Source organism: Anguilla rostrata, chromosome 15, assembly GCF_018555375.3.
Source record: "Anguilla rostrata isolate EN2019 chromosome 15, ASM1855537v3, whole genome shotgun sequence".
Taxonomy (NCBI): domain Eukaryota; kingdom Metazoa; phylum Chordata; class Actinopteri; order Anguilliformes; family Anguillidae; genus Anguilla; species Anguilla rostrata.
Genome location: NC_057947.1, coordinates 21,560,419 through 21,585,299, shown reverse-complemented (window position 1 = coordinate 21,585,299; position 24,881 = coordinate 21,560,419). Strand labels below are relative to the sequence as shown.

Genomic DNA, 24,881 nt, shown 5'->3' with positions numbered 1-24,881 from the left:
CTGCTGTCTTTATAGGACACATTACAAAGACCAGAAAAAGACGATATTTAAGGGAGATTTTAATAAAGCAATGTATTAAACATTTGTGTTCAAATATCATAACACTAATTGCTCCACAACACATCCATGGCATATGTTAGTTTCCAGAAAACTACAGCATTTTCAGGTAAATATTAATCTATACATGTTCTCGTAAAAATAAAAATAAAATCAATTAAGGGAATGCTAGTATTTGCGATTCATCTGCGACCATAGCCATAAAGACAAATAACATCCCGCACAAGTTTACACTGACTCTGACATTTTGCTGCCGTCTGCTTTAATGGGAAAACACCTTGCATATTAAATTGAAGATAATCTCCAGTTTGGATTACAGGAATCCCCTCACCAGCTGGTCTGAAATTTCATTACCAATACCTCAAATGTCAAATATTCAACTAGCTCGATCTTATGTAGGGGGACGTAAAATCTCAATAACTGTAGGGAATCCAATTAATTTTTATTACACCGGCATGTTAACCATTTCTAACGAGGTGCTGGAATTACTAGTCCTAAAGTAGTGGAATTTTGGGTAATGCTCTTCTGCCCAATAAACCCCTATCAGAGGAAGAAGCAGGGAAGATATATTCTAATCCAGTATTTCCCAAACGAATAGCCCCCAATTCACTTAAGGAGATCAAATTAATCGTCTATTCTGCACAATTCAAATACTTTATCAAAATAACTGCCTACAAACATGTTACAGTTGTGTTCTGACCAATAATTTTGGAGCCACTGATCTACACATACCTTTGGGATCATCCACATCACCTTTCAGTGAAAAGGATCACAGCACAGAGGTCAAGAAAACCTATAGATAAATATTTAGTCATAGATGCACTTCTCTGAAAAAAATCTACACTGAAATATGCACCACCACAGTGCAAAAAGGAATCGCAACATTATTTTGGAGAACACTCTGGGCCCATCCTGGTCCATCGTGACAGACAGTACATGTGCAGGCCTTCTAGAGTGACAGGAGAGTGTGGCAGTGGGCCCTGGATGGGTTGGCCTCTGTAACCACACTGGAGGCTGGACCAACCGGCCACCTCACCGGGAGAACTGCCTCTTGTCAGCCTTGCCCTTGTTGACGTGCTTGAAGATCTTTGACTTGTTGACGTTTTTGGACTTCTGGTAGCCGAAACCGCCGCCTCCCCCACGCTTCTGCATCTTCACGCCTTTGCTGCTGTGGACATCTGGTGAGGGAAGCTGGGTTAAGGGAAGCCACTGCAGAACACTGGCACTCACTGGGTCAGGACAGACACAGCCAGGGAAAGCACTCTGGCGCTCCCTTAATCAAGCTATTACACGCTAACCTTCTGAGGCAACAATGCACATTTACTTTTGAATCTTGGAGGGCCAAAGTACAAAGCCTTGGTACTTGTGATGCTTAAAGCCCTGGATGGCCCTGCGGTCTGGTATTTAATCTGGACCATGCTAGTGCCAACGGTAGCTCGTAGCCAGGCAAGGTAACACACACAACTAGCATTACGATGGAACGTAATGGTTTCAGTCGGCCCGGATGACAGCATCTTACACACCAGAAACCCCTCACTGGTCAGTCGGGTGTCCACTAATCTGTCTGTTAAGCTGCAAATGAAGGGCCATCCTCTGACTAAGGTCTGTGTGAGCCCGACTTGCAAACAGCGGTGTGATAAGAAGCAGTGGCTGACATTGCATGCTTTGTAGGAGAGCACACACTTGTCTGCACTCTCCCACGCAGTTAAATATGCCTGGACATTGCAAACTGGGGAGAGAAAGGAGTAGGGAAGCTTAAAAACATCTTATTTCCTCCTAATGCTTACCAGTTATGGCCTGAATAACACAAATTTTTTGTTCTCGCCTACGGTGCAGCAAGAGGAATTTCACCCTCTCACCTGAAATCTATTATGGGCCTCCTGCCAGACCACTCTGCTGTGCATCCACTGTCTCTTCCCTAAAAGGTCCTCCTCCTCAGTCACGTCTCTTCTCTACTGACGCCCACAGAGGTGGAATGAACTCCCCGCTAGTCAATAAAGCACAGTTACTTAGTTACCCACTTATACTGCATATTGGCTCAACTAATGCTGAAATCTGAGCACTGAGAATGGATTTACTACCACTACCTCTGCTACAATTAACACTGTATCCCCAAACCCTCTCGTACCTCTATGGCCATTGACATTATACCGTAGGTTCACGTGCTGAACACTACTATAGTTTGTGGCATTGATGCCTTGGCATCAGCTCTGCCATTGCCTGCCATTGTGCTTTTGTGAGTAGCAATGGAACTGTCAATCCAAGGAAACAATATGTCCAACAAGAGTAAAGATTCAGTCAAGCCCCTAAACAGACATATTTTGTGCCAAATTTTTCCAGAACATCTTCCCACTTGGCTGAGCAGATAGTTTACACAACGACTGTGAGGCCTGCATGGCTACACATTGGATGCTTCCACCGTTCCATTGCACACCAAGCAAAAAGCAACATCTTCCTGGCTAAACAGCCATTTGCAGTCCTAGAAAACCATGAGTGCATCTTGCCAATCGGATAGTAAATCAAAGCTAAGACACAGCAAACAACCGAGGAACAGACACTCTTTTGAAAATGGCCATTTGCTTTTCAGTTGGTTTTTTTCCCAGCATACCGTCAGATCTTTTCAAAAGAACTAGATGCCAGTGGGGCTGGTAGGGGGGCGTGAATGACACAGTAATAGCTGAAATATTTTCAGTGTTCGGTCTCCCTTCTCTCTGCGAAGCGCTACACTGTCGCTCCGCTCGACACCGCTGCCAGCTCTCCAGAGACGATAACGTCTTTCACGGCACGTCACTGTCTGTCTGGCTAAACTCCACACCACCCAGAACGCTATACCAGATCTTAACACATATTAATGCAGGATTCACAAACCAATACTGGTTTTTTATTTCCCATGTCTATTCATGGATTTTTCTTGCTTGTATTTCCCCTCTAAATGATTAGCTATCAGCACATCAATACTGCAAGACATGATACACAAAGCTGGTGTCAACATACCAGACAGATGCACCTTGCTCACTGTAATGGTTTTTAAAAAAATGTATGGCAATTTCAAGGACGCTTGGTTATCGGACCACTTATCATGACTTTATCGTGACTTTTCAGGTTGAAAATATAAGTACGGGTAATCCTGTTGATAGACAAAAAAGAGGTCAGTTTGTTTTGCAGGTAGAAAGGATACTGAGGTCGACATACGGTGGCACTTTGAACCCAAAGGACATCGCCACCATGGGGAGGTTGAGGGTGTTGACACTGTAGATCTGTTTGAGGGAGTGCGAGTCGTACGCCCGCACGTAAGACTTGTAGGCCTCCTGGGCTGATTTATGCAGGTAGTAGTTCTTCTCAATCAGTTTCTCCAGCTGCAGACAGACACACAGACACATTAGTGTTCAAGGACAACATCCATTCAGCACATCAGCATTTAGCCACTGCAGTATTACAAGGATAGTTCACCAACTGAACGATATTTTAGGATATTTTAGTGCAACGTTCCACCTTTTAATCATGATTGTAAAAAAAGCATTCTGTGATATCCCCCAGCACTTGTACACACAGTCTAGTTCCTCTTCGCACAACATTAATTTACCGTTCTGCACAGTTTGTCCCGTATTCCTGCAGATGTGGAATTAAGTACTACCTCACATTAGAGCAAAATGATTACCCTACCACAGCAGCTGTAATTAGCCAACATTACATAAAGTGGGCTCTTCAAACAAACAACAAAAACTGTCAATCTTCACAATGGTACGTGGGTGGAATTTTGTGGAACTCCATTGAATGGTTTATTTTAAAGTTGTAAAGCGCAACTTGGTTTGTTCGGTTGCCTATCCTGTCCATCAGATAGGTTAATGACCTGGGCTTTAACAGAACATCACCCAGTGGCATGCAGTAGCAACTTCATCGTAGATTAGTAATGCATACCCTTTTGAAATTCACTTGAAAGTATTTACGTTACCACGACTCATCCCAAACACTGCTTTTATTTTCAGGAACTTAAAATGACTGGACTCAACATGTTTTTGGACATTACACCTTGGCCATACATATCACTCTTCACTAATGAACAGTGCAAAACTAAAGGCATACCTGGGACTGAATGTCCGATATCTTACTCCAGGAGAACTCAAACTCGCTCAGTGGTACCTGCACAAAGGTGAAACAAAGGTCAATAATATACGACTAAAAATTAAACGGGTCATTTTTGCATGCAGTTTTGTCTGTCCTGGGAGTAAAACCATGAGACCTGGGTCCTGTATCATGAAGCAGGATTACTGAGTTTGCTGGGTAACTGCACTAATTAAAACCTGGAACCCTCCACATCTGGAACATGGACTGAAGTAAAAAGAGCTGTTCTGGGTTTTACTCAGTGCAGTTATCCAGCTAAATTGCGTCATAATACAGGCCCCAGTTATCCTTGACACAGAGTGTAGAATACAACCTCTATACTTAATAAGCCAACATAAGTATTACATAAGTTTCAGTGTGTTTTTGATTAGCCCAGAGTTTATGTGCAGTGAAGGATATGTGAAATATTTAGAGAAGATTCTGGTGACCTATAGTCACTATGATGGCTGGTATGAGGGCACTCAGGGTCAGTTACATCACCTTGGCCTGTTTCAGGAAACGCAGGAAGCCCAGCTCTTCAGGCCTCAGAATCAGGAGGGCGTGGCCTCTTCCGTCAATCCCACGAGCCGTTCGCCCGACCCGGTGGATGTATTCCTGGGAAAGAGAGGATGGAAATTAATTCCCCCCATGCAACTTTAGGGAAACTACACAGGAACATTAGAAGTTGATCTTTCTGATCTTGCGTTTGAGAAGTTGAAGGCAGATTCCATACTGAAAGCAGGAAGTTTCCTCTCCCTGCTGAGATGCTGGCAGCGATTAAGACCAGGCCTAACACGTCTGCCTCTTGTTTTCCGTGCCTAAAGTCACATTATTCCCCGTCTCCTTGGTACAGGTGTCCCGGTTACCTTGGGGTCGTCCGGTGGGTCGTACTGGACGATCCAGTCCACCTCGGGGATGTCCAGCCCGCGGGCCGCCACGTCGGTACACAGGAGGATGCCTGAGTCCGCGTTGCAGAACTGGAAGAAGGTGGTGGTGCGCTTGGTCTGCTTCATTTTGCCCTGCAAGGCGCCATCACATCACAGCGCATTACACACCCTATGCAGCATTACACCCTAGTTACATGATACTGTGCAGCAGTGCGGCATTACAACCAAATGACATGCATTACAGCCCACTGTGCTGTATTAATTCAGTAACATTGCTTTAATCCTGATCTTGTTACACTGGCTTTAGTTCTGCCAATGTAACAAGATCAGGATTAAGGCAATCAAGCTACATCACCTGTCTGCTTAGCAGACACCCAAACACGGGACAACTGGGTCCATCACGCATGTAGGCAACATCCCGAGCTGAAGAGCCAAATATTCTGAATGTGAGACTTAAAGAAGGCCACTGCCTTACCCTCTGCAACACACCCAACGATCAGCTACAAAGCATTAAGCTCGTACATGTGTAGGTATGTGTAATATGCATACGATGTAGCAGAAAGAAAGGATGCCATAACCTTTGTTATGTTCACAGCCATGTAACATTTTAACTTATTCTGAACCAGCCATTTCAGAGTTTGTAAGCAAGTCAGGTGAGGTCAAAGATCACTCACGTGAATAGCCATGACAGGCAGGTCGATGTAGTTGAGGAGCTCATAGTGGAACTTGACCGACATGCAGGAGGAGAAGAAGACCATCAGCTTCTTCTTGCGGTTCTTCTTCAGGAAGGTGAAGAGCAGAAGAAAGCGTTTCTCTGAGGGACACACCACGTAGCCCTGCAAACAAGGTAAATCATTTACACTGGATACTTCAGCATCATCAAAACAGGGAAGGAATAGTCTAAAAAGTAATTGAAAAAATCAACCTAATTAGAATTTTGAACACGACTTGTGAATATTGCATCCAACTGAACCCTTTCAGAGATTCATTTTCAAACGGTTACTGAATCTGCCTGAAAAGGGTCATTTCAAGCACTTTAACAGGACTACCCTGCCATCTAGCTGCCACTGAAACCGAATGGCCATTGCACAGCAGGGATATACTGTAGTCAACAGGCAAAGCAACGCAGACGGTTTCATAAAGAGCGAGGTGGTAGGTGGAGTTCTGAGCATCAGAATCTCCCCCTCAGCCTTACGGATACAACCCAGTTCAGGTGGGATAAGAGGGATTATTTTTACTAAAAAAGGCCAGTTTGACAGCCAGAGGATGGGAGCATCATCATCTCTGTGATAAAGTACCACGATAAATAAGAACCCCTGCTTGCCACCTTCAGAGGTGGAGTAGTTTGTGAAAGCGGAAAGGGTTGAGAAAGGTTGCAGGAGGACAAATGAAAAGGAAATATAACTATGAAATATACTTTCCACTGACATTCACACCAGTCAACATTACACCCAATACATGCATGCTAATAGATAATGCACAAGCATTTGTTCTGACTGATGGTGAAGTAATTTTAATTCCATATTTTGAGATGACTGGCTGTATAAATACACTGGCTCATTACATGGGGCTCAGAAAGGGTGGTAAAACCTCACTGTAAGGGGATCGATCCCAACCGGCCCGTTACCTGCTCCAGGCCGTCCACGGTGGCCGACTCTTTGTTGTCGTCCACGCCCACGTACAGGGGCTCCTTCTTCAGCGAGATCCTGGCCAGGTCTTCCACTTTGCGCGTCTGCGTGGCTGAGAACAGCATGGTCTGTCTCCTCTCTGTCGGGGAGAGCGAGAGAATCCACAATATGCGCCATCAATAACACCCGAAGAGCGAGACATTCCGGCTCAAAATAGGACAAGCTGCAAGCGCGCGTCGCGATGCTCGACGTTTCCTCGGCGCGACAAATGACACTTTATAACAAGCTTCCCCGTGAAACTACACCTCGAGGCGGTATTTACTTTGCAGCACATAAATTCATCGAGACAGCATCTTACTGGACCTGCGTGCCAGATTGTGTAGGAGGCATTTGCAACATTTGCTGGTTTCGCCTACATTAAGATGACTGACATAGTCATGACTGTCGTCATAGCTGTTGGAACACCGATTTTTCAATCAGCAGTCAATTTAGGCCTTGAGAACAAAGTGTGTGGACTCCTTAGCCGAATCAGTGATTTTAATTTAATGCCTTAAATGTACAAAAACCACAAAAATCAGCAGACACTGTGGCTCTCTAGGACTGGAGTTTGAGATCCCTGGTGTACACAAGCACTTTTAAGTCATTAAAGTCATTTCAAGATACAGCATCCCCAAGGACCCATGTTCTCTGCCCAACTGCACTCTACCTGCCATAAATATGACTGAACTCATAACCCGAGGTCATTCCTTTTCATTTCCCCAATTACTCAATCAGTTCTCATTCTTCATTTTATACACAAATCTGCATATTACTCTACAATACCAGAATCCACAAAGTGATTTTATACCACGTACTTGGCAGCAGTTTAATGATTTGCTTCAGTTCCTCTTCAAATCCGACTTCTAGAATACGGTCGGCTTCGTCAATGATCAGACACTGGAGGTTCTTGTACATGAAGCCAGCAGTATTCTTTAAAAAGACAAAAGAAAAAAATGAGAGATAACATTTAACCTAAATATCCATTTATTTAAAATACATAATTAATCGTACGACAGTGTACTTTTTCTAATTGCAAAAGCTCTTAAGGGCCCACTACATTCCTGTTAGACCACGCAAACTCAAGTAAAATACAGTGCTTGTTAAGTTCACACAGCATTGCACATGTATCTTGTATCCAAGGTCTTCCTTAGAAACAGACCCCCAGAGTGGAGTGTGGTTACCTGCAGGTGGTCCAGCAGTCGACCGGGCGTGGCCACCAGGATGTTGACCCCGTTGGCCAGCTTCTGGGCCTCGGCTGAGCGGTTGCTGCCGCCCATGATGAGGCCGTAGGTGTGCACGTGGTGGGTCATCAGCTCCTTCATCACCCCGTACGTCTGCATGGCCAGCTCGCGCGTGGGCGACAGGATGATCACCCCCGTGCCTGGAGGTAGTGGGGGGAAGGGGCTAAATAACACCAAATAACCCCCCTCACCTCACACTAGAAACCCCTCCACCTCACATTTAGACTCCTCGCTCTTTTACAGAGTTTAAAACAGTTGGAAAACATCTATAACACTGCAGGACCATGATCTGCGCAGCCCTTCTGTGCACAGATACCAGAAATCCAGACTTCCATTAACGTTACTGACGCTGCAGGTGTGAAATCAGCACTCCCAGTGCACAGCAGTTTGAGCCATTCCAGGTCTCAGTAGGAGTAGGAGTTAGTGCACAAAGCACAGCGCACCAGCAGCTGGTTCCGCTCAGGGTAGAAAGACCGCACACTGGAATGGTATGGCACTGGGGCTGCCGTTTACTGTCCTATAAGGAGATGGGATAAGTGTCTCACCGTTTCGAGGCATGAACTTCAGTTTATTGATGAGCTCGATGGAAGGAATCAGGAACGCCAGTGTTTTCCCACTGCCCGTTTTGGCTGCAGCCAAGATGTCCCTATAGATCACACATTCCCACCAGTAAGCTCAGATACACAGCCAAGACAAAGCACATCACAGTACAAATAATACAGTATTACACCACAATGAAGGCCTGCCCGAAAAACCATCATACCATTGACCTGATGAAACCTCCGTATAACACGAATAACAGAAGTAGAAACAAATATAGTCTTCTAAAGCATGCAGGTAAGATCGAATACACTGATGCCATAAAACCTTCCAAAGTCTTTTCTATAAATCAGTTAAAATTCCATGTAAGTTTGGACGCTTGATATGCAGTGCAGCTCTTTCAACTGAACACACACACACGCACATACATAGACACCTGGATAAAATCAGTATGTGTCCTTAAGTTTGGTTCACAATTAAACGTATTTTATTGTTCTTGGCACTAGTTTGACAACTTCAGTGAACAACAAATTTAAATAGCCAAACAGTTTGTGAAGGATAAAGCTAATGCTTGCACTTATTTGTAAGTTAAGTCAAACTCATTACCATATATCTGGAGCGACAGAAGCTGCAAACCCAGCTTTGTAAAACTGAGAAGTTTGATTCTCGCTGGTCCTTTCTGGCATCATGAGCAGAATTATTTCCAAAGGCTGATGTAATGCAAATGCACTTTGGACCAATGGCTTTCTGGGCTGCCAGAACTCACCTGCCTTCCAACAGAGGCCGTATGCTTTTGTGCTGGATCTCGGTCATGTGTTCAAAGCCCATCTCCTTCACGCCCTTCAAAGTACTCTCGCTCACTGCCCCATCCAGGGAGGCAAACGAGGTGTCTTCAAAAGCACCTGCGTGAAAGAGGGAAAGACTGATGAGTGGGCAAACATCGCATGACAAATACTGCACTGGAGGTTTATCCTCAACATGCATCAAGACTAAACCACTCCTGACCACTGCGGAACAGCATTGGCTCAGTGATTAGCAAGCAGCAATTGCACTCTAAAAGGCCAAATTTTGCATTTTTTTTTTTTTTTTTTTTTTTTTTTAACAACATGTACACTTATATTTCAAGGATATGCACAACTGTCATAGATTAAGGGGCACTGGGCCTCTGTCACAGGCTTTCTTCAACCAAATTAACCAATAATACAGCTATATACCGGTCAGTCCTAAAGGAAGCTGTGGCCCATCCTCATCCTCCTCTTCCTCTTCATCCTCATCGTTTGACTTTTTGTCTTTAGATTCCTCCTCCCCATCTTGCTCCTGTCCAGGGTCCACTGCGGTCTCTTCAGCATTCACCTCCTTTTCAGGCTCCATTTCTTCATCCTCCTCTTTCCCCCCCTCATCCTCTGTTTTGGCTTTCTTTACACCTTCAGAAAAACAGCCCTCTCAATAAGAACCATCTCAGATACTCAGAAGTGCAATAAATGCTCAGTGAAGATAAGGTTAGGTCTCAAAAATACAGATAATCGTCTGAAAATATAACGACAAACCTTCAAACAATTACTGTAACATGTATCCGTTAATTAGTCTCAATTATAATATAAAACTAGATAAACAAAACATGGTCCCAATTTGGTTTATACCTGTCGCCACGAAATGTAGCCTACCTGAGACAGCAGCATTGCCGACGAGTTTCCTTTTCTTCTTTTTCTTTTTCACGGAGCTTACGGTCGTATCGCCTGCCTCCGCAGATGCAAGATTTGTGCAGTCTTTCTTTTCCACTATTTTCGCTGCATCTGGCTCAGTCTCTCCGTTGGTTTCAGCATGAAGCTGCTCAGTCACATCACTGACACACTCTAAAATGCGGGGTAACAAGAACCATAAGAGAAAATAGGACGAGAGATCTGAACAGAGGCTTCGAATTACGAACCAACCAAATGGTAACTTCTTCAGGAAATGTTACATGGCAAGCTAGAAAATCAAAAGGATAACGGTGATCGCTATCCATTATAAAGGTGACAAAGATTATCTAGATATCAACACTGCAAACCATATATGAGTCGTCCCAACATTACAAATTGAATACGTCGTCAGTTCATTTAAAAGTAAATTTAAACATGAACAAATTTTAACTTCGTTCAAAGTTCAACACCAGTGTATATAAGAGTTTTAGTATCTCTACTGAACTGGTTTAATTAAATCGGTTTCCAGAAGCCATTTTAGTAAACTGATTATTATTATTAGTTTAGTTTTTACAGTGTAACGATCTAAAAATGAAAATTCCATACTACTGTTGTAAGCGTTAGCTGAATAGTACTAGCTACAACACATGCCAGGCTGACGTTTTAAAACACGACTGAAGCTAGCTCACCATCACATCACGGTTCTTTTGAAGCAAAATAACGTATAAACTGTAAACATTACCATCTTCATCACATTTTTGTTTCTGATTCTTCAGTAAGTTCCGTTTTTTGTTCTTTTCATTCCTTTTCTGAATCTTCTTCCGAAGAAGCTTCATCTGTAGGTCTGCCATGTTTTCCAGAGAACATGTGCAAGAGCGTTCCAGGACCCCCAGTAGTCAATTAGAATGCCTGCGTAAAAAAAATAAAGACCCACTGCTACTGTAGATTTATGCCTGATTAAAAATAAACCATTACCTGAAAGTTTGGACCGTGGCTTACCGGTAAGTACACACACATATGAACGTGCACCACGTATTCACTTTAAAGTATATAGAAAATAATGTTTATATTTTATCTGTATTCTAATTGCACATACACATTTGAAATGGCAGTAGAGGCCAACGGCTAATTAAAATGTAATAATTATAATCAGTAGCTACTCCAGCTAACACTCATAATTATACAATTAAATCATTTTCGGATTTTCCTAAATTATTTCAAAAGGAACGTCTCCCTATTAAATAAATCCTCTAAGTACATGTGGGCTACATTGTTTTTTTTTAAGTCACGTACAGCTATGGCTGTAGCCTATCCGACTGAAATTTTATTTCGGCAACCCCGAGTCGCTGTGTAGGAAAAAATAGTGTCTGGTGAAAAGAAGCAAAAAAAAAAATGAAATACGTCACAAGATGGCAGCAAACTCTCAAACTCTAATGGTCTCTGCTTAGCAAGTGGCCAGTGTTGCCGATATGGTGTTTAATTGAATGCAATTCTGACTCATTTGAACAGGCAGGAAATGTTAGGCTACGCTATTTAGTGAAAACGTAGCTCACACGCGGTGACCTTGATGAGTAGTCTTCTGATGGTAACAATTCTATGAAGGTACCTGAATGGGTCAGTTCTGTTAGAAGCATTTTGAATTTCCAACTTCAAAAAGAAAATGAAAAATATTTTTTTTTGTGTGGCTTAACTTGAATAAAGAAGATGAAAATAGAATATGCTTGCATACCTCAAAGATCATTCTGTTTGATTTCAGGCTGTTAAGTGTGAAACGCCAGTGTATTAGCCATAGCCTACGTGAGAGAAATGTACGTGGTTTCATGGAATATGGACATACTAAGGAAGTACAGAGCAGCAGCACTGGGGCGCAGTAGTCACTTCCATTCGAATTGACACGTTTAGGCTTTTATATACCCAGCTATTATTTTCTATGAACAATATGAGTACTTTTAATAACAACTGGATGCATTTCTGCATATCTGCTTCTATCAATGCAACTCCATGGTGTTATTTTTTGTTTCTTTTATTTATTTTGAATTGTACATTTGTATCTCATAAGCTAAGTAACATAGTAGTGCAGTATTAGCAATATTAAACACCATAGATCCAAGCAAGGCACCGTTTGTTTTAAAGCCAGCAATATGTTTTGGATCTAATCCCAGATCCTTTTAATATTGTACTTAGAAGGATGGCATGCCACATATGCAATTCCATATGTCACAATGTTGATTAATTGTCTTTGAAATGAATCTTCCTCTCCAGGATGCAAATGAATTTGATTTTAATATCTCACACAAAATGACTTCTCTTTATGCATGTGTTTATTCCCCACCCAATTCGCATTTCATTGTGTCATTACCCCGGATTTGAGAGAGGATGAAATATTGTGGATGTATCTCAATTCCAGAGCTATAGCTGAAATCGCTTGTACGCACACACAAATAATATTGGTGGATCTGTTTTCCCAGGTTTTCAAGTCTGAATAAGGATTTTGGTCATTAACAAAAATGATTAAGAGGGGATTTGAATTTCAAAATAAATTTTTTTATTATTACTTGTTATTAAATAGAGTTCCTCTTTGAATTCATAATTATCACTTCCTTTATGATCCTTAAAGAATATCTTAGTGAAGGTGTGATACATCTAAGTAAGGCAATCGTACTGATTAATGCTTCAGTGGAAATATGTAATTATTATTCAATTCATTATTGGTTATTAACTATAGTAAAACTGTATTTGTTCATTATTAATCAGTAGCATTCAAATATTATGGATTTAATGGCTGTCAAAATGCGCTTTGAGCTTTGTAACTGAAGAGCTGTCAGGTTGTGGGTCTTCTGGCTTTCAAAGCAGTTGTTAGGAGCATGAATAGCAGTGGACGATTTGGGACACAGTCCCCAACATGGGCCATTTTCCAAAGGAAGCAAAAGCAGGGGGGTGGGGGTGTAGCTCCCAGGGTGGAGGTGTAAGATGACCTCTTATCACCTGGACCCTTTCCTCCATTCCCTCTGAAGCATAAACGACACGCTTTGCTTTTTCGTCCGCCGCCTGGAGCGCCACATTCTCCTCACCTGTGTGCTCTCAGCAGCGAGCATTTCAGGCGTTCTGGAGAAAGGCGGCTCATGCTGACCGGGCCCAGACGTGACGGAGCGGTCTGTCCGCTTTAGTTAACGTGATTTTCCAAAGCCTCAGCAGGGCCGCGAGGCTGTCCTCGGGATGAGTCTTAAGTACAGGAGCTTAAGTATCTGGGCGCTGAGCTTGGAGACAGCTGTGTCTGCTTCTGTTTCCCCTGTGAGCTCTGACAGGAAGGTACCCAAGTCACGACAAGGGCATAAAAACCGCACTGCTTCCATGGAAGGGTCGTATTTAGATTTTAAATACCAATCTCGTGACTGTCCGGTCCTGCGTCCAGTGCTCTTTCCCCTACAGCACATCTACCTGCGTGTGTTGAGAAATTGCTAACAATGCATGATTGTCAGCTGCAGAGGCCTGTTTTATGACTTGTAACCAAATAACGAGAAGTAGCCTACTTTATGATCATTGCATTTGCTGTACATGCCAAAGATGACAAATGGCTGTGTGGTTTTTTTTGTTGTTGTTGCATATTCGTAGAGGATATGCAATGACATGCTTTTCTGCATAGCACTATAAATCCAGCACCGAAAATATGTATTTATTTTATTGGGTTACTTTACAAATGGGAGTTGATCATCGGGTTAAAAAAATGTAAACATCATGGTTACGTTGGTACATGAAACATAATATGCCTGTTGTTTGGACAAACAACCTCAGACCAAAAAAAAGAGCTTCAAAGTTGTATTAATAAACAGAACAACATTGTTTTTTGGACATTGTAATTTTGCCAAGGTGTCAGAGTGGAGTTATGAGTTGTTTTACCTTTGCTTAAAAATTGCTAGAGTTGTTCATGCTGTTATGAGAAATGCATTCTGAATTTTGCTCAAGCACATTTTTATATTTTATTATATTTTAATTCCAAATGCTAATTGGCATGTTACATTTTTTTAGCGAGAGCCTTAACTGTCTGTGAAAATGTATAATAAAGATCATTAGAATAGAATATAAAAGCTTGGACCAGCTGGAGGAATTATACTTTGTGAAGCCTCAGCAAAGTTTCCGTTTAGGACTTCAAAACCATGACGCAAACCACTTTAGGTAAAAATGTCATATATGCAGTATTTTTGGGTGTTTTCTTCAATTAATTTTTATTTAAGGCTTAAGCAATGCAGTGGCCAGCATCAGAATTTCATTGTAAACTTACATTTCTTCAGCATGTGAGCAACAAAATGGAGATAAAGAGAAGTTCCCCTTATTCACTAATCACGTAAATCTATTTATTGGTTTGCAACATGGACAGGAGCATCTGCAGAGCAGGTCTTTTTCAGAACTTTATTAAATGCACTCTGACAGCTTCTCTTTTTTATATTTTATAAAATGTTATTATTTTGATATTGGCAACATTTATTCAATGCAATTCAATTCAATAATTAAATAAAATACAGTAAATGTCTTGCTTATAGACAAAGTGCACTGTAGAGTTTATGCAGCTGTTATCATAGTGAGTAGGCCTGAATAAGGGAACCTGTTGACATTAGATCCTACTGTGTCACAGAATGCTGGTTACACAATCCTCTGTGCTGGACAAGGTTCCACTGATTGCCTCGATTCCCAGCATTATGTTGCTAGTGGTCCATTGCTTACTGCTCCATCATTTTACAGATAACATTTCATTGCTAGCTTTCCGTTGCTGCTGTTCTGTTGCCAGCTAGCATTGTGGCCACATCACAGCCACCTTGGTTAAGATGCTAATGAGACAAATTTTACTTTTTCATTTCCAGTGCCCAGTATAATTCCTGGTAATTATTCTCTGTTTGCCAGGTTGAGGGAGATTCATTTTCATGTTGAATAACCAGGAGCACACCATTGCTGACAGGAAAGATCTGCACAGACATACAGAAAAGCAAACTGGTGTTGCATTGGGAAAACAGGTAAAGAGAGCAGAAGCTCATTGAAATGCCAGCGGCATTGACGAGAGCAAATCCGGGAATCAACTTCCTGTCCTGACTGCGAGGGATTCCTCACCCAGTGAAGGGGCCAGTGGTAGTTATGTCTTCATTTTTCCACTGCTCATGCAGGCTTTCCCCCTGGAAAATAGTTAGTGGAGGGGAAAGTGCCTGAGGGTAAGCAGTGGGGCATGAAGTGGTGAGCCGTTGTGTTCACATGATATAGCCTACACCTGACCTGGTGAAATCATAACTGCATGATTTTGTTAAATAGTTCCAACGTGCCTTTCCCCCCCCCTTCCATAGAGATCTGAGCCTGAGTTTTTATTGATTTTATTTTTAACGCTTGCAGATGTGCTCATGAATTCTGCGCAGGTGCAGCGCTTCCACTATTAATACCTGGGGGAAACCCTGTCACGATTGAAAGTATTCAGGTGCAGAGTTGAAAGATTGAGCCACTTTGTGTTCAACCCCTGAGGCATGCTGGGAGAGAACAGAATGAGAGAATTCAATCTCGTGTAAGGCCCCTGACAGCCTCGTTCCACTCTTGTTTTAGCCCGTCATTCCAGACAGTTTAAACTGTGATGGCAGTGGGAATCAGTGGTGTTCAATGGGTATGGGGATTGACCTTATTTTCACATGATGTGAATGAAAGCCAGCTCAAGTCTGTCTTTTGGCCTTTCAATTACATTTAAACTTCTCTTAGCTACTCCCACCTGCCAATAAAGAAAGCTTCAACTGAAATGGCTTCTGCCTGCCGTGTCTAAAAGCTATTAGTTAACATGTCGGAGACATTTGAGCCATAGTGACAAAAATCCTCTTTGGAACCTCCTTTTCCTTTAAACTGTCATCGCCAAAGTAAAGAGAAGAATTTGCATGACACATTCATGCTTTGGTTTTTCTTACTGTGGGAATATGGTATGCTACTGGCTGAGAATGGAACACCGTTGGGACAGCTGAATGCAGCCGCCTAATTAAACTGTAAAACAGCTGGACAGGAGGGGATAAGAAGTGGTCGTGTTCATATCTGAGACGTCATTGGAATCATGACACGGATCATTAGGCCACAATGGAATACTGCCGCTCGACATGTGGCCGGACGTGATCCGTGGCCACTGTCCAGCAGACAATACGTTTTATCAAGTCCCGAAGGAACCGGGAAGAATTAAGGTCATAAAACGTTTGGTTTTGATTTATTTGTCCTGGAACCATTCTCCGCTTGCAGATTACCAAGGCAATTTTCTTTTTGACCTAAATAAGGGGCTGCAGTTAAATCCTGTCCCCCCAGTCTCAAAACAGTTTGTACTACTGGTATAATACATCAGAAAATTGCATGTTCTTCACATCCTAATTTGAATTTACAATGCAACACGACGTGTTACTTTCATAGGTCATAACTTATGCAGCTATGCATTGTATGGGCCTGTATATTCATATTTCTTGCACAGAGAATAGACTACATACACTGAACTATAATGTGTTCTGTGTGTCTGGCTTATGGAGTTGGTTATGTAACGTGATCCAGAGATTAGTCTGGGATTCGTCTCTAAATTCTCGCTGATGTCACTGTAAGGATTTTCCTTATCCCCACTCTGTCCGTTGAACATACGTCCTGATTCTGCCCAGTGTCCTGTCCTATAAAAAGTGCAAAATAAAAAGAGGTTGCATGCAACAATGCACTCCTCAAACACAATCAAAGGAAAGGGTTCACCTATGAGCAAGAAAAAACCAAACCAAAAAAGAATTGGCCATCAATTGGTATCAATCAAATTGTTTTCATGGCAACACAGCACCGGAGACTATGTCTGTTTTTAGGGAGTATTTTGTGTAAAGCATGGCAGTGTGGGGGGGGGGGGGTGGGGGTGGTAGTGCTGCTGGAGATATGCCTTCATGACTCTTCCAGCCCCTTTGGGAACTTGAGTTTTGTTTAAAGAAGAAAAAGGGAGTGTGCTTGAAATATGCAGTATTTGATCTGAGTTGAGGGATATTGTGGCAAGGGTGTAGATCCCCCCCCCACCACCGCTTCCCTGCTGACTCAGCAGCCTTTCTGAGTTCAGAGAGCATCCCCCTGCGCCTCCTCCAGCCCTCCAGGTTCCTCCCTCGCAAGGTCACAGAGATCTGTCTGCCCCTCCCCACCGCCATCCATCACTGCACCCCCCGTGTGGCTGAAAAGAACAGGAAACGCCACAAATGTGCAAACCTGGTGATTTTTCCATTGATCAATTATCTGCAGTGTGCAGAACCACCTCTGCATGATGTTACAGTTGGGCAACATCTACTGACACAAACAAGATGGCCCATGAACTGGTTGTAATTCCTTAGAAGCAGATGGAATTTTGGTCTACATCTAGTAATCTTCAAATGCTCTAATCTCATATTTTATAAATTCAGAAATATATCCAACAAGCCCCACCCACGGATAGAAAACAGCAAAGAATTCTGGGAAACATGTCCTTCAAGGGGCACCCACAGAAAGGAAAGCCTTATACAATATTCATCTTATCTGTGCACACTGATGCATTGCACTTCTGAAATATACTGCATTTTAATATATTTTTAATGCACGCATAATTGTCTTGAGAATTGGCCCGATTTAAAATCGGATTTGTCTGGAATACACACTCACCCACAGACATTTGTAAAGCTTAACTTTTCAGTCAGAAATACACATTCTCATAAATGTTGTCTCAATCATGGGCACATCTCAGAGTTTTGCAGGGGTTGATATTAGAAGCAGTCTGACAGCCGACTGGCTGCAACAGCATTCATTCATCAGAGGATGAATGAACTGGATAGTGAAAGATGCATAGATTTGCCTTCTGACAAAATATATGATAAATTTAGAGAAGAACAATGTCTGTGTCTGATGTATTTTTACCATGGCAGTAAAAACCCCTGTATTTCAGTATATGGGATTGGCTGAGCTAGCGGTGTTTGTCAGACTATATTGAAACAAAATACCACCGATTTTCTAGAGTAACGTTTTGGTCAGTTACTTATTATGGACTTTGATGTCCTATCTTTCTACTTTGAAACCATAATGTTTCAATTTGAGTCTTATTAATATTCATGAGGTGACGTGACAACGGAAAGCACTAGTGGTAATTGAACTTCTCTACAGTTAAATGCAAAGATTTAACTGTTCATCGTTTTATTTCTAATCCAATGTGCTGGCATACAGAGAAACAGCAATAATTCTGTCACTATCCCTGTAAGTTTACATTGAAGTGTATTAAAATATTCTGTCATTGTAATATGTAGCACCAGAACCAGCCTTTTACAAACTGGAACCTCCTGAAGTAAGGGTGCTAAGAGGAAAAAGGAAGAAATGCAGTACCTGGCCTTCAGGTTACTGTAGACAATCTAACAGTCCCAGGAAAGTCTGAAGTCATTGGCTGTTTGGCCCCTTAACACATAAGTCTCATCAAAGGGTAAAAATACAGTACGTTTGGCAAACACACCATTGAGTGAACACAGCATTTCCCTTCCCCCCTACAAATGTATTGCGTTTATGCATGTATCATGTATGTCAGACTTGATGAAAAAGGGTAAAGCAGAAATTTCATATTCAATATTTAATGAAAAGAGTGGCTCAGTTGCACTTGGAAAGCTCGAGTGCAAACTAGATTTATGGCGGTAATTACAGGGTTTCTAGTACTCCGAGCCTAGAGGGCGCCGTGCGTCTCTCAGGGCCAGGGTCGCCTGCCTCCGTCACGTTCCCAACCTTCACCCCTCGGCCCTGCCGCGCACGTGCCACTGACATTGCCATCCGCCCCTCTGCCAGCTCCCTTGGATTTGATGAATGGTCGCCAAGGCGATGCTCGCTCAACCGCCCCCCCCGAATGGCCCGAGCTCTCAACGGAACTCTCCTCGGTGACACGTCCCTGATACCGTTCACCTGGATAAAAAAGGGATTAGCGGTAAATGAGCGTAGCGAGCATAGGACAGGAAGGAGACTGGAGCCTACTCCGGTGACCCCACTCAGCGGTACCCATAGTCCCTGCGGGTGAAGGGGTATCATGACCAGCAGAAGCGTCTGGGCAGAATGCAAGGATACGCTCACAAGGGGCTGAGCCGTCCCACCCGCTCCCCCCCCCCTCATTAATCATCTGTGAGTCATCCTGCTCTTTCTGTCTTGGGGTGCAGGTACAGTGGATGTCTGTATTTTCCCCTCACTCTCAGTGGTGACTCTAGGTTGGTCATTAATCTCTCCATTGACTGCATTGTACACTAATTTTTCCTTTTGTGTGAGGCTAATGATAGAAAAAACCATTGCAGACCAGCTACATAAGCTTGTGGTAAAAAAGTCATTTGTTTTCTACATTCATTATCCTTTTGTTGTTTTCTTTTTCTTTCCATGAAGTGCAAATGAAAAGTTGTTTACTTCATAGTGGTTGTCTAGACCAGTGGGTCTTACATTTGCCGAGTCTGTGACCCACTTAAACAGATATTTCACTTTCAGAAGTTTGATATCATTTCAGTTTTAGAGTTTTCAGACTAGAGTTTGCTTGGCTGAGTCATTTTTTTGTGTGTTTAATGACTTTTAGATACTAACATGATTATCTGACGACCACCCAGCTTTACAGTGAAAGCTATAGGGGTTTTTGGGGGGTTGTGGTCTGAAGTACACTTCAACCACGGCAGCACTGTCAATCAAAAGCATGCACTAAAACTGACAAAATATGTTCATACATGTAAATAAAAAGTTTTTAAACATGTAACAATTGCCGATACACCGAAACTAGTGCCATGCATAGTGCAGCATTTAATTTGAGGGTTGTGAATATTAGTGGAACGTGTGGCGTATGTAAATTATTTCAATCCACCTGGTGACCTTGACCCACAGTTCCCATCTACAGTAATTCACTGTACCCTGTCTTACAGCCAGTGAAACTGACAGTTTGCTCAGTTTGCTTTCTCCAGGCTTATCTGAGCTTTAAGCAGCCATCTCCCGCACGACTGCGGCGCTCTGTCACGCGTGCGCTCAGGACATTGCTTTAGGTTCAGTGGGTATGGAAGGGTTTTCAGGACGCAGCTGGGGACCGTTCTGCCCGGCCAAGTTTCCCAGACAACTTTGTATAAACCACAGGATTATCCCCATTTGCTATGCGGCTCCGAGTTATTCTGCAAATTGACCCAAATTGTTTGATTTCCTCAGTGCGAAAAATAGGCTCGTCTGCTTTAGACCGAAAGACAGCTCACTGATGTTTTTTTTTTCTTTTTCTTCACTCAGGCTTCTTAATCAAATTATGGGGGATTGTTCAGAGATAATTTACTGCTTTGATTGATTGCATTGCATTCTCCTTCACTTAATGGAAGACCCATGTAAAACAGGAGTGCTAACGCAGCCATCGGATAAATTAAGAGCATGGTCAATATAATAATTTCATAATAAATCTCATTCATCTCAATAAAGATAAAAAAATATTAAATGTAGCATTATCAAAGTTTCAGTTCTGCCAAGTAGCAGCCATAAAGTCAAATTTGAGATTCGACTGGTGTGAAGGAGCCAGAGAATGGCCCTGTGGTGGGAATGTGCTGTCATGATCAGTATATCCCTTTTACATCTGCCAGAAAGTCGCCATTAAAAGGCAAAGCTGTCCAAGGAAATTTTCTAATAAATTGAAAAGATACTGTAGCATTTGTATCTGAGCCAAATACAATTGATTTAATAAGTAATGCATAATGGAAATTGGCATAATGGCAGTGACTGTATTTTGCACTTATTATTATTAACTGTTCTCAGGGGTTCTCACTGTTCTCCGTTAGGTAAGGTGTAGCTGGTTGTCACAATGGCAAAAGTAACCATTTGTAGCTCATGTACTGTGATTTCTCATAAACAAATCTGTGTTGTGACCATTGTGATAATATGTTGGTGCAAGTGGATGTGTTACATGAATACACACACACACAGTTTCTGCAGTTTCACACCACTCTGTTCTTGACAAAGCAAGCCCACATGCCTGCGCTTGCTGGGAGCGCCTCATATTTAACAGGCTTTTTGGCTACCAAGCACAGTTTAGTGATTTTTAGTGTATGTCCCTCAGCTTGTCTACTGAGCCCTTTTTTGTCATTTTGAATGTGTGACTTGAGTGATTTGAGTCGTGTGATTTGAGTCCTATGCTTGCATTGCCTTGTAACGTGCTGTCATTAAACCACGTTTTTGTCCACTGTGTTGGACAAAGAGTCCCAGTGTGGGTGTGGTAGTTAGGCCAGAGTGGGTTCTTTTGCTCCCCACTGCACAGCTGTATTTTGTGCATTAAATGTCTGGTGAATTTAGAGGGAACTTAATTAGCTGGCCCCATCTCTTCATGTGTCTTAAATGCACAAATTGGGGATGGTTTAAAATTTTAAAAAATCACAATGATTGTCCCCTTGTCAGCTGCCAGGCTGCCTTTCATTGGTAGCCATAGTAGCGTTGTGTGTCCTTTCCAGGAGGGCAGGTTCAACATTGCGCTTCACCTCCATAAAGTGGGGCGCCTTTGGGCTATGAAAGTCTTTGACTGCACCCCTGTGACACGTTGCCAGGTGTGGCACAAAAATAAGTGGACCGTAAGCTACTTTATTCTATTTTAAAAGGAATAGAAAAAAATATGTGAAACAAACAAAAAAAAAAAATAGAGATATATTCCACATCTGGGCTTACAAAGTGGAAATCTTGCCTTGAGGGTTTGGGATGAGCAAAGGCTTTATTTTTCACAGACTTCCCTCCAAAAAGCTCTGCAGGCTGGATTAAGCCAACTACCAACAGCTGATCACCAATCGGCCTCAGTTGTGCATGCCATTTGGAAAGGCTGACGCTGACCGTGGTCCTGAAGGCCTTCCAGTCTTCAGGAGACAGCAGCCCTCTCTGCTTCTCCCCCACCCTTTTCACAATAAAATATAATAGATTATCACAAAAACAGAGTGCAAGTATAGCATTACTGGCTCATCCTATTGTCCCGAGCAGACCTGGGTCAAATAGAGCTACTAATCAAATAACTGTCATTTAAAATGTTTGTTTTGTCTATTTCAGTTATTTGCAAATAAACCACATAAGACCAGTCCCTTTATTTGAGGCATTTGTATATAATTGGTAAACAGAACAAATACTTTCATTTGCAGCAACTATTATTAAAATTATTGATTACAATAAAAAAATTAATGCAAAACTCAAATCTAAATTCATTCTGTATAATCACTTCAAATACTGTAGAAACAATATAAAAAATATTGCATGAAATAAGAGAGTGTCTCCAAACTAGCCATTAACCCCCTTCCCCCCTTTCTATGTGTATTGATCATCTGACTCCACTCTTGAGAATCTGTAACTTTCTGGGCTCCACCATCTGTCAGTGGAGGGAATAGCATGCCTGACATTTGAGCACACTGAGATTAATCAGGCAATTAGTACAGCTACATATAGGACTTGCTTGAGTGCACCAGTGTGGAGTGTTTGGGGTGGTTTTATTGGAAAGCTGTATTTTGTGACATGTATTTGCCTGCCTTAATTTCGCACAAAATGTGCGAAACCGTGCCACAACAATAAGGTGCTAAAAGCCTGAAGAGGCTAATGACTAATGTGTAATGGCCCCGTGGATATGCTTCAGCTGGTTAACATGGCTGCTCCATGACCCCGTGGATATGTCTAAGATGGATAACATTAACAAGAGGGCACAGCATGCATTTTAATATAACACATACACAAGGAATAAAGAAACAGTTCGAGTTAGACATGAAACTAGTCAAGTTTTTCTGTGATGCCCCTTTTACACATTCAAGGTCAATCAAGAACGATGAGCCTCTCTGGTCATCTCATCACCTTCGTCTCTGAATTCAAAAGGGTAACAGCCATGGGAATGAGTACAGCTGTTAGTCACAACTCTGGGGTACCTAAAAGCTGATTTTTGTAGATTGAATGCAACCAAAGATTAGAAATAAGATGATTCAACTGGATAAGGAAGGAGAAAAACCTAAGGAAAATAATTGGGGAAATACAGGAGTTTCCAAATCTGGAGTTCAAAAGATTGTTGCAAGATATAGAGAAAATGGTACTCCTAACAACCAAGCAAGAACTGGTAAACTACCGAAACTTGAGATTTTTAAGTGTAAGAGAAGGCAGTATGTGTGCCGCCAAAGCAAAGAGGCTCTTGGAATCATGTCTGAAGCCATCAGTTAAGCATGGCGGAGGATCAGTGCACGTTTTTGGGTGTTTAACCACATCTGGAGTTCGTGATTTGGTTTTGATTGAAGGCATCATAAATGCTTATAAATACAAACAAGTCTTAATATATCATGCATTTTTGATTGAGAGCAAATTAATTCTACAGTAAGATAATGACCCCAAGCACACTGCTAAGACGATCAAGCTGCTGGTGTTCTTGGAATAATGTACTGGCTGGCCCAGACTTCAACATCATTGAACGTGTTTGGGATTACTTGGATTGAGTGAAGCAGAAAATGCTACCAACTTCAAAGTCTGAACTTCAGAGATGTTTACAAGAAGCATACAAATATAGTAATAATGCAGATTTCTTAGAAAAACAAAGCAAAGTCTCCGGATTTTGTGTTAAATATACATATTATATATGTTTTATATATAGTATATATGTTAGTATAAATAGCCCCTGCCGAGACGCAGGGCCCTTAGTAGTCGCTTTAGTTGCTTATGGGTCAGGCTGGCTACAGTAGTAGTAGTTTTACTATTGTAACGTCCACAGTGCAGACCAGGCGCGGCTCACACTTGGGTCTCCAGGGGGCAGTGGATGCTGTGTGTACCACTGCACTAGAAATGAATTCACTGTCAATGGAGCAGTTGGGCAGCCTCAGGAGCGGATCGTTACATTACTATGCCAGGGGTGACCAAGAGCTCTCCTTTATTGTCTCCAAAGGGATATTTGTGTCTTGGACATAATGGTAATGTATAAATACATAATTTGCTGCTGAGCACTGTTCTGTTTAAGGCCCGATGATGTATCTTGTTTACACATATACACTTTGTCTAGTTTATGTGTAATTTTGGAATTAGAACATTAATTTGCATATTCAACTGCCATTTTTGTTTTGAAAAACTAGGGAAAGATATTTGCCCAAAATAGCCACTTGTTTTGTCTTCATACAGACCAACTCCCTCACACACAATCTCTCTCTTATTCTCGCTCACTCTTTTGATCTCTCTCTCTCTCTCTCTCTCTCTCTCTCTCTCTCTCACTCTTACACACACACACAGACATTCTCATTCTTTCTCTTTCATGCTCTCTCTCTCTCTCTGATGAAGAATGGTTTTATCCACAGCATTTATTTTGGGTATTGTTGACAAATCTCCGTAAACAGGCATATGGTTTCACAGTCCATGTACCGACAGTACACACCTCCCGATTACTGATTTACAATTAGACGTGTGTGTTTGTTTCTGCACGTGTACATGTATGCGTGTTTGTGTATGGGCGTGTAAGAGAGAGAATGAAAGAGAGGGAATGAGCGAGTGCATGTTCGTGTGTGAGAGAATGTATGCATTTGTGTGCCATTTCCTGGTCCATCTGCTGTTTTCACTCGTGTACCATGTGCGATTGAGACGGAGAGCTCAAGCAGAGAACGGAAATCACAGAAGTCGTGAGTATTCTTCAGAATCTCACCGAGTCATCCATTATTGAGTGCACTTGCGCTCTCGGGCGTTTGGATTAATTGAACTTAATGAGTATTCTCATTA

General features: G+C 42.2%; 1 protein-coding gene across 1 annotated transcript; it reads right to left on the bottom strand.

Annotated features, from left to right (window-relative positions):
* Positions 1-39: 39 nt before the first annotated feature.
* ddx18 (DEAD (Asp-Glu-Ala-Asp) box polypeptide 18) lies at positions 40-11,078 on the bottom strand. The gene is made up of 14 exons (XM_064311584.1): positions 10,915-11,078; positions 10,158-10,346; positions 9,708-9,917; positions 9,260-9,395; positions 8,499-8,599; positions 7,894-8,093; positions 7,528-7,642; positions 6,673-6,812; positions 5,720-5,881; positions 5,025-5,177; positions 4,660-4,773; positions 4,141-4,197; positions 3,236-3,413; positions 40-1,235 (listed from the first exon to the last, which is right to left on the bottom strand). Exons 1-14 carry the CDS (start codon positions 11,021-11,023, stop codon positions 1,090-1,092), a joined length of 2,010 nt encoding a protein of 669 aa, XP_064167654.1. The 5' UTR covers positions 11,024-11,078; the 3' UTR covers positions 40-1,089.
* Between the last annotated feature and the right edge of the window lie 13,803 nt (positions 11,079-24,881).

What these genes read in the sequence shown, in the direction of transcription:
- ddx18 (XM_064311584.1), bottom strand. Translation starts at nt 11,023, where the DNA reads ATGGCAGACCTACAGATGAAGCTTCTTCGGAAGAAGATTCAGAAAAGG. An exon ending in CGGCCTCTGTTGGAAGGCAG is followed by an intron (nt 8,600 to 9,259) that starts GTGAGTTCTGGC and finishes TGTGATCTATAG; the next exon opens with GGACATCTTGGCTGCAGCCA. An exon ending in AATCATTAAACTGCTGCCAA is followed by an intron (nt 6,813 to 7,527) that starts GTACGTGGTATA and finishes TCTCCCCGACAG; the next exon opens with AGAGGAGACAGACCATGCTG.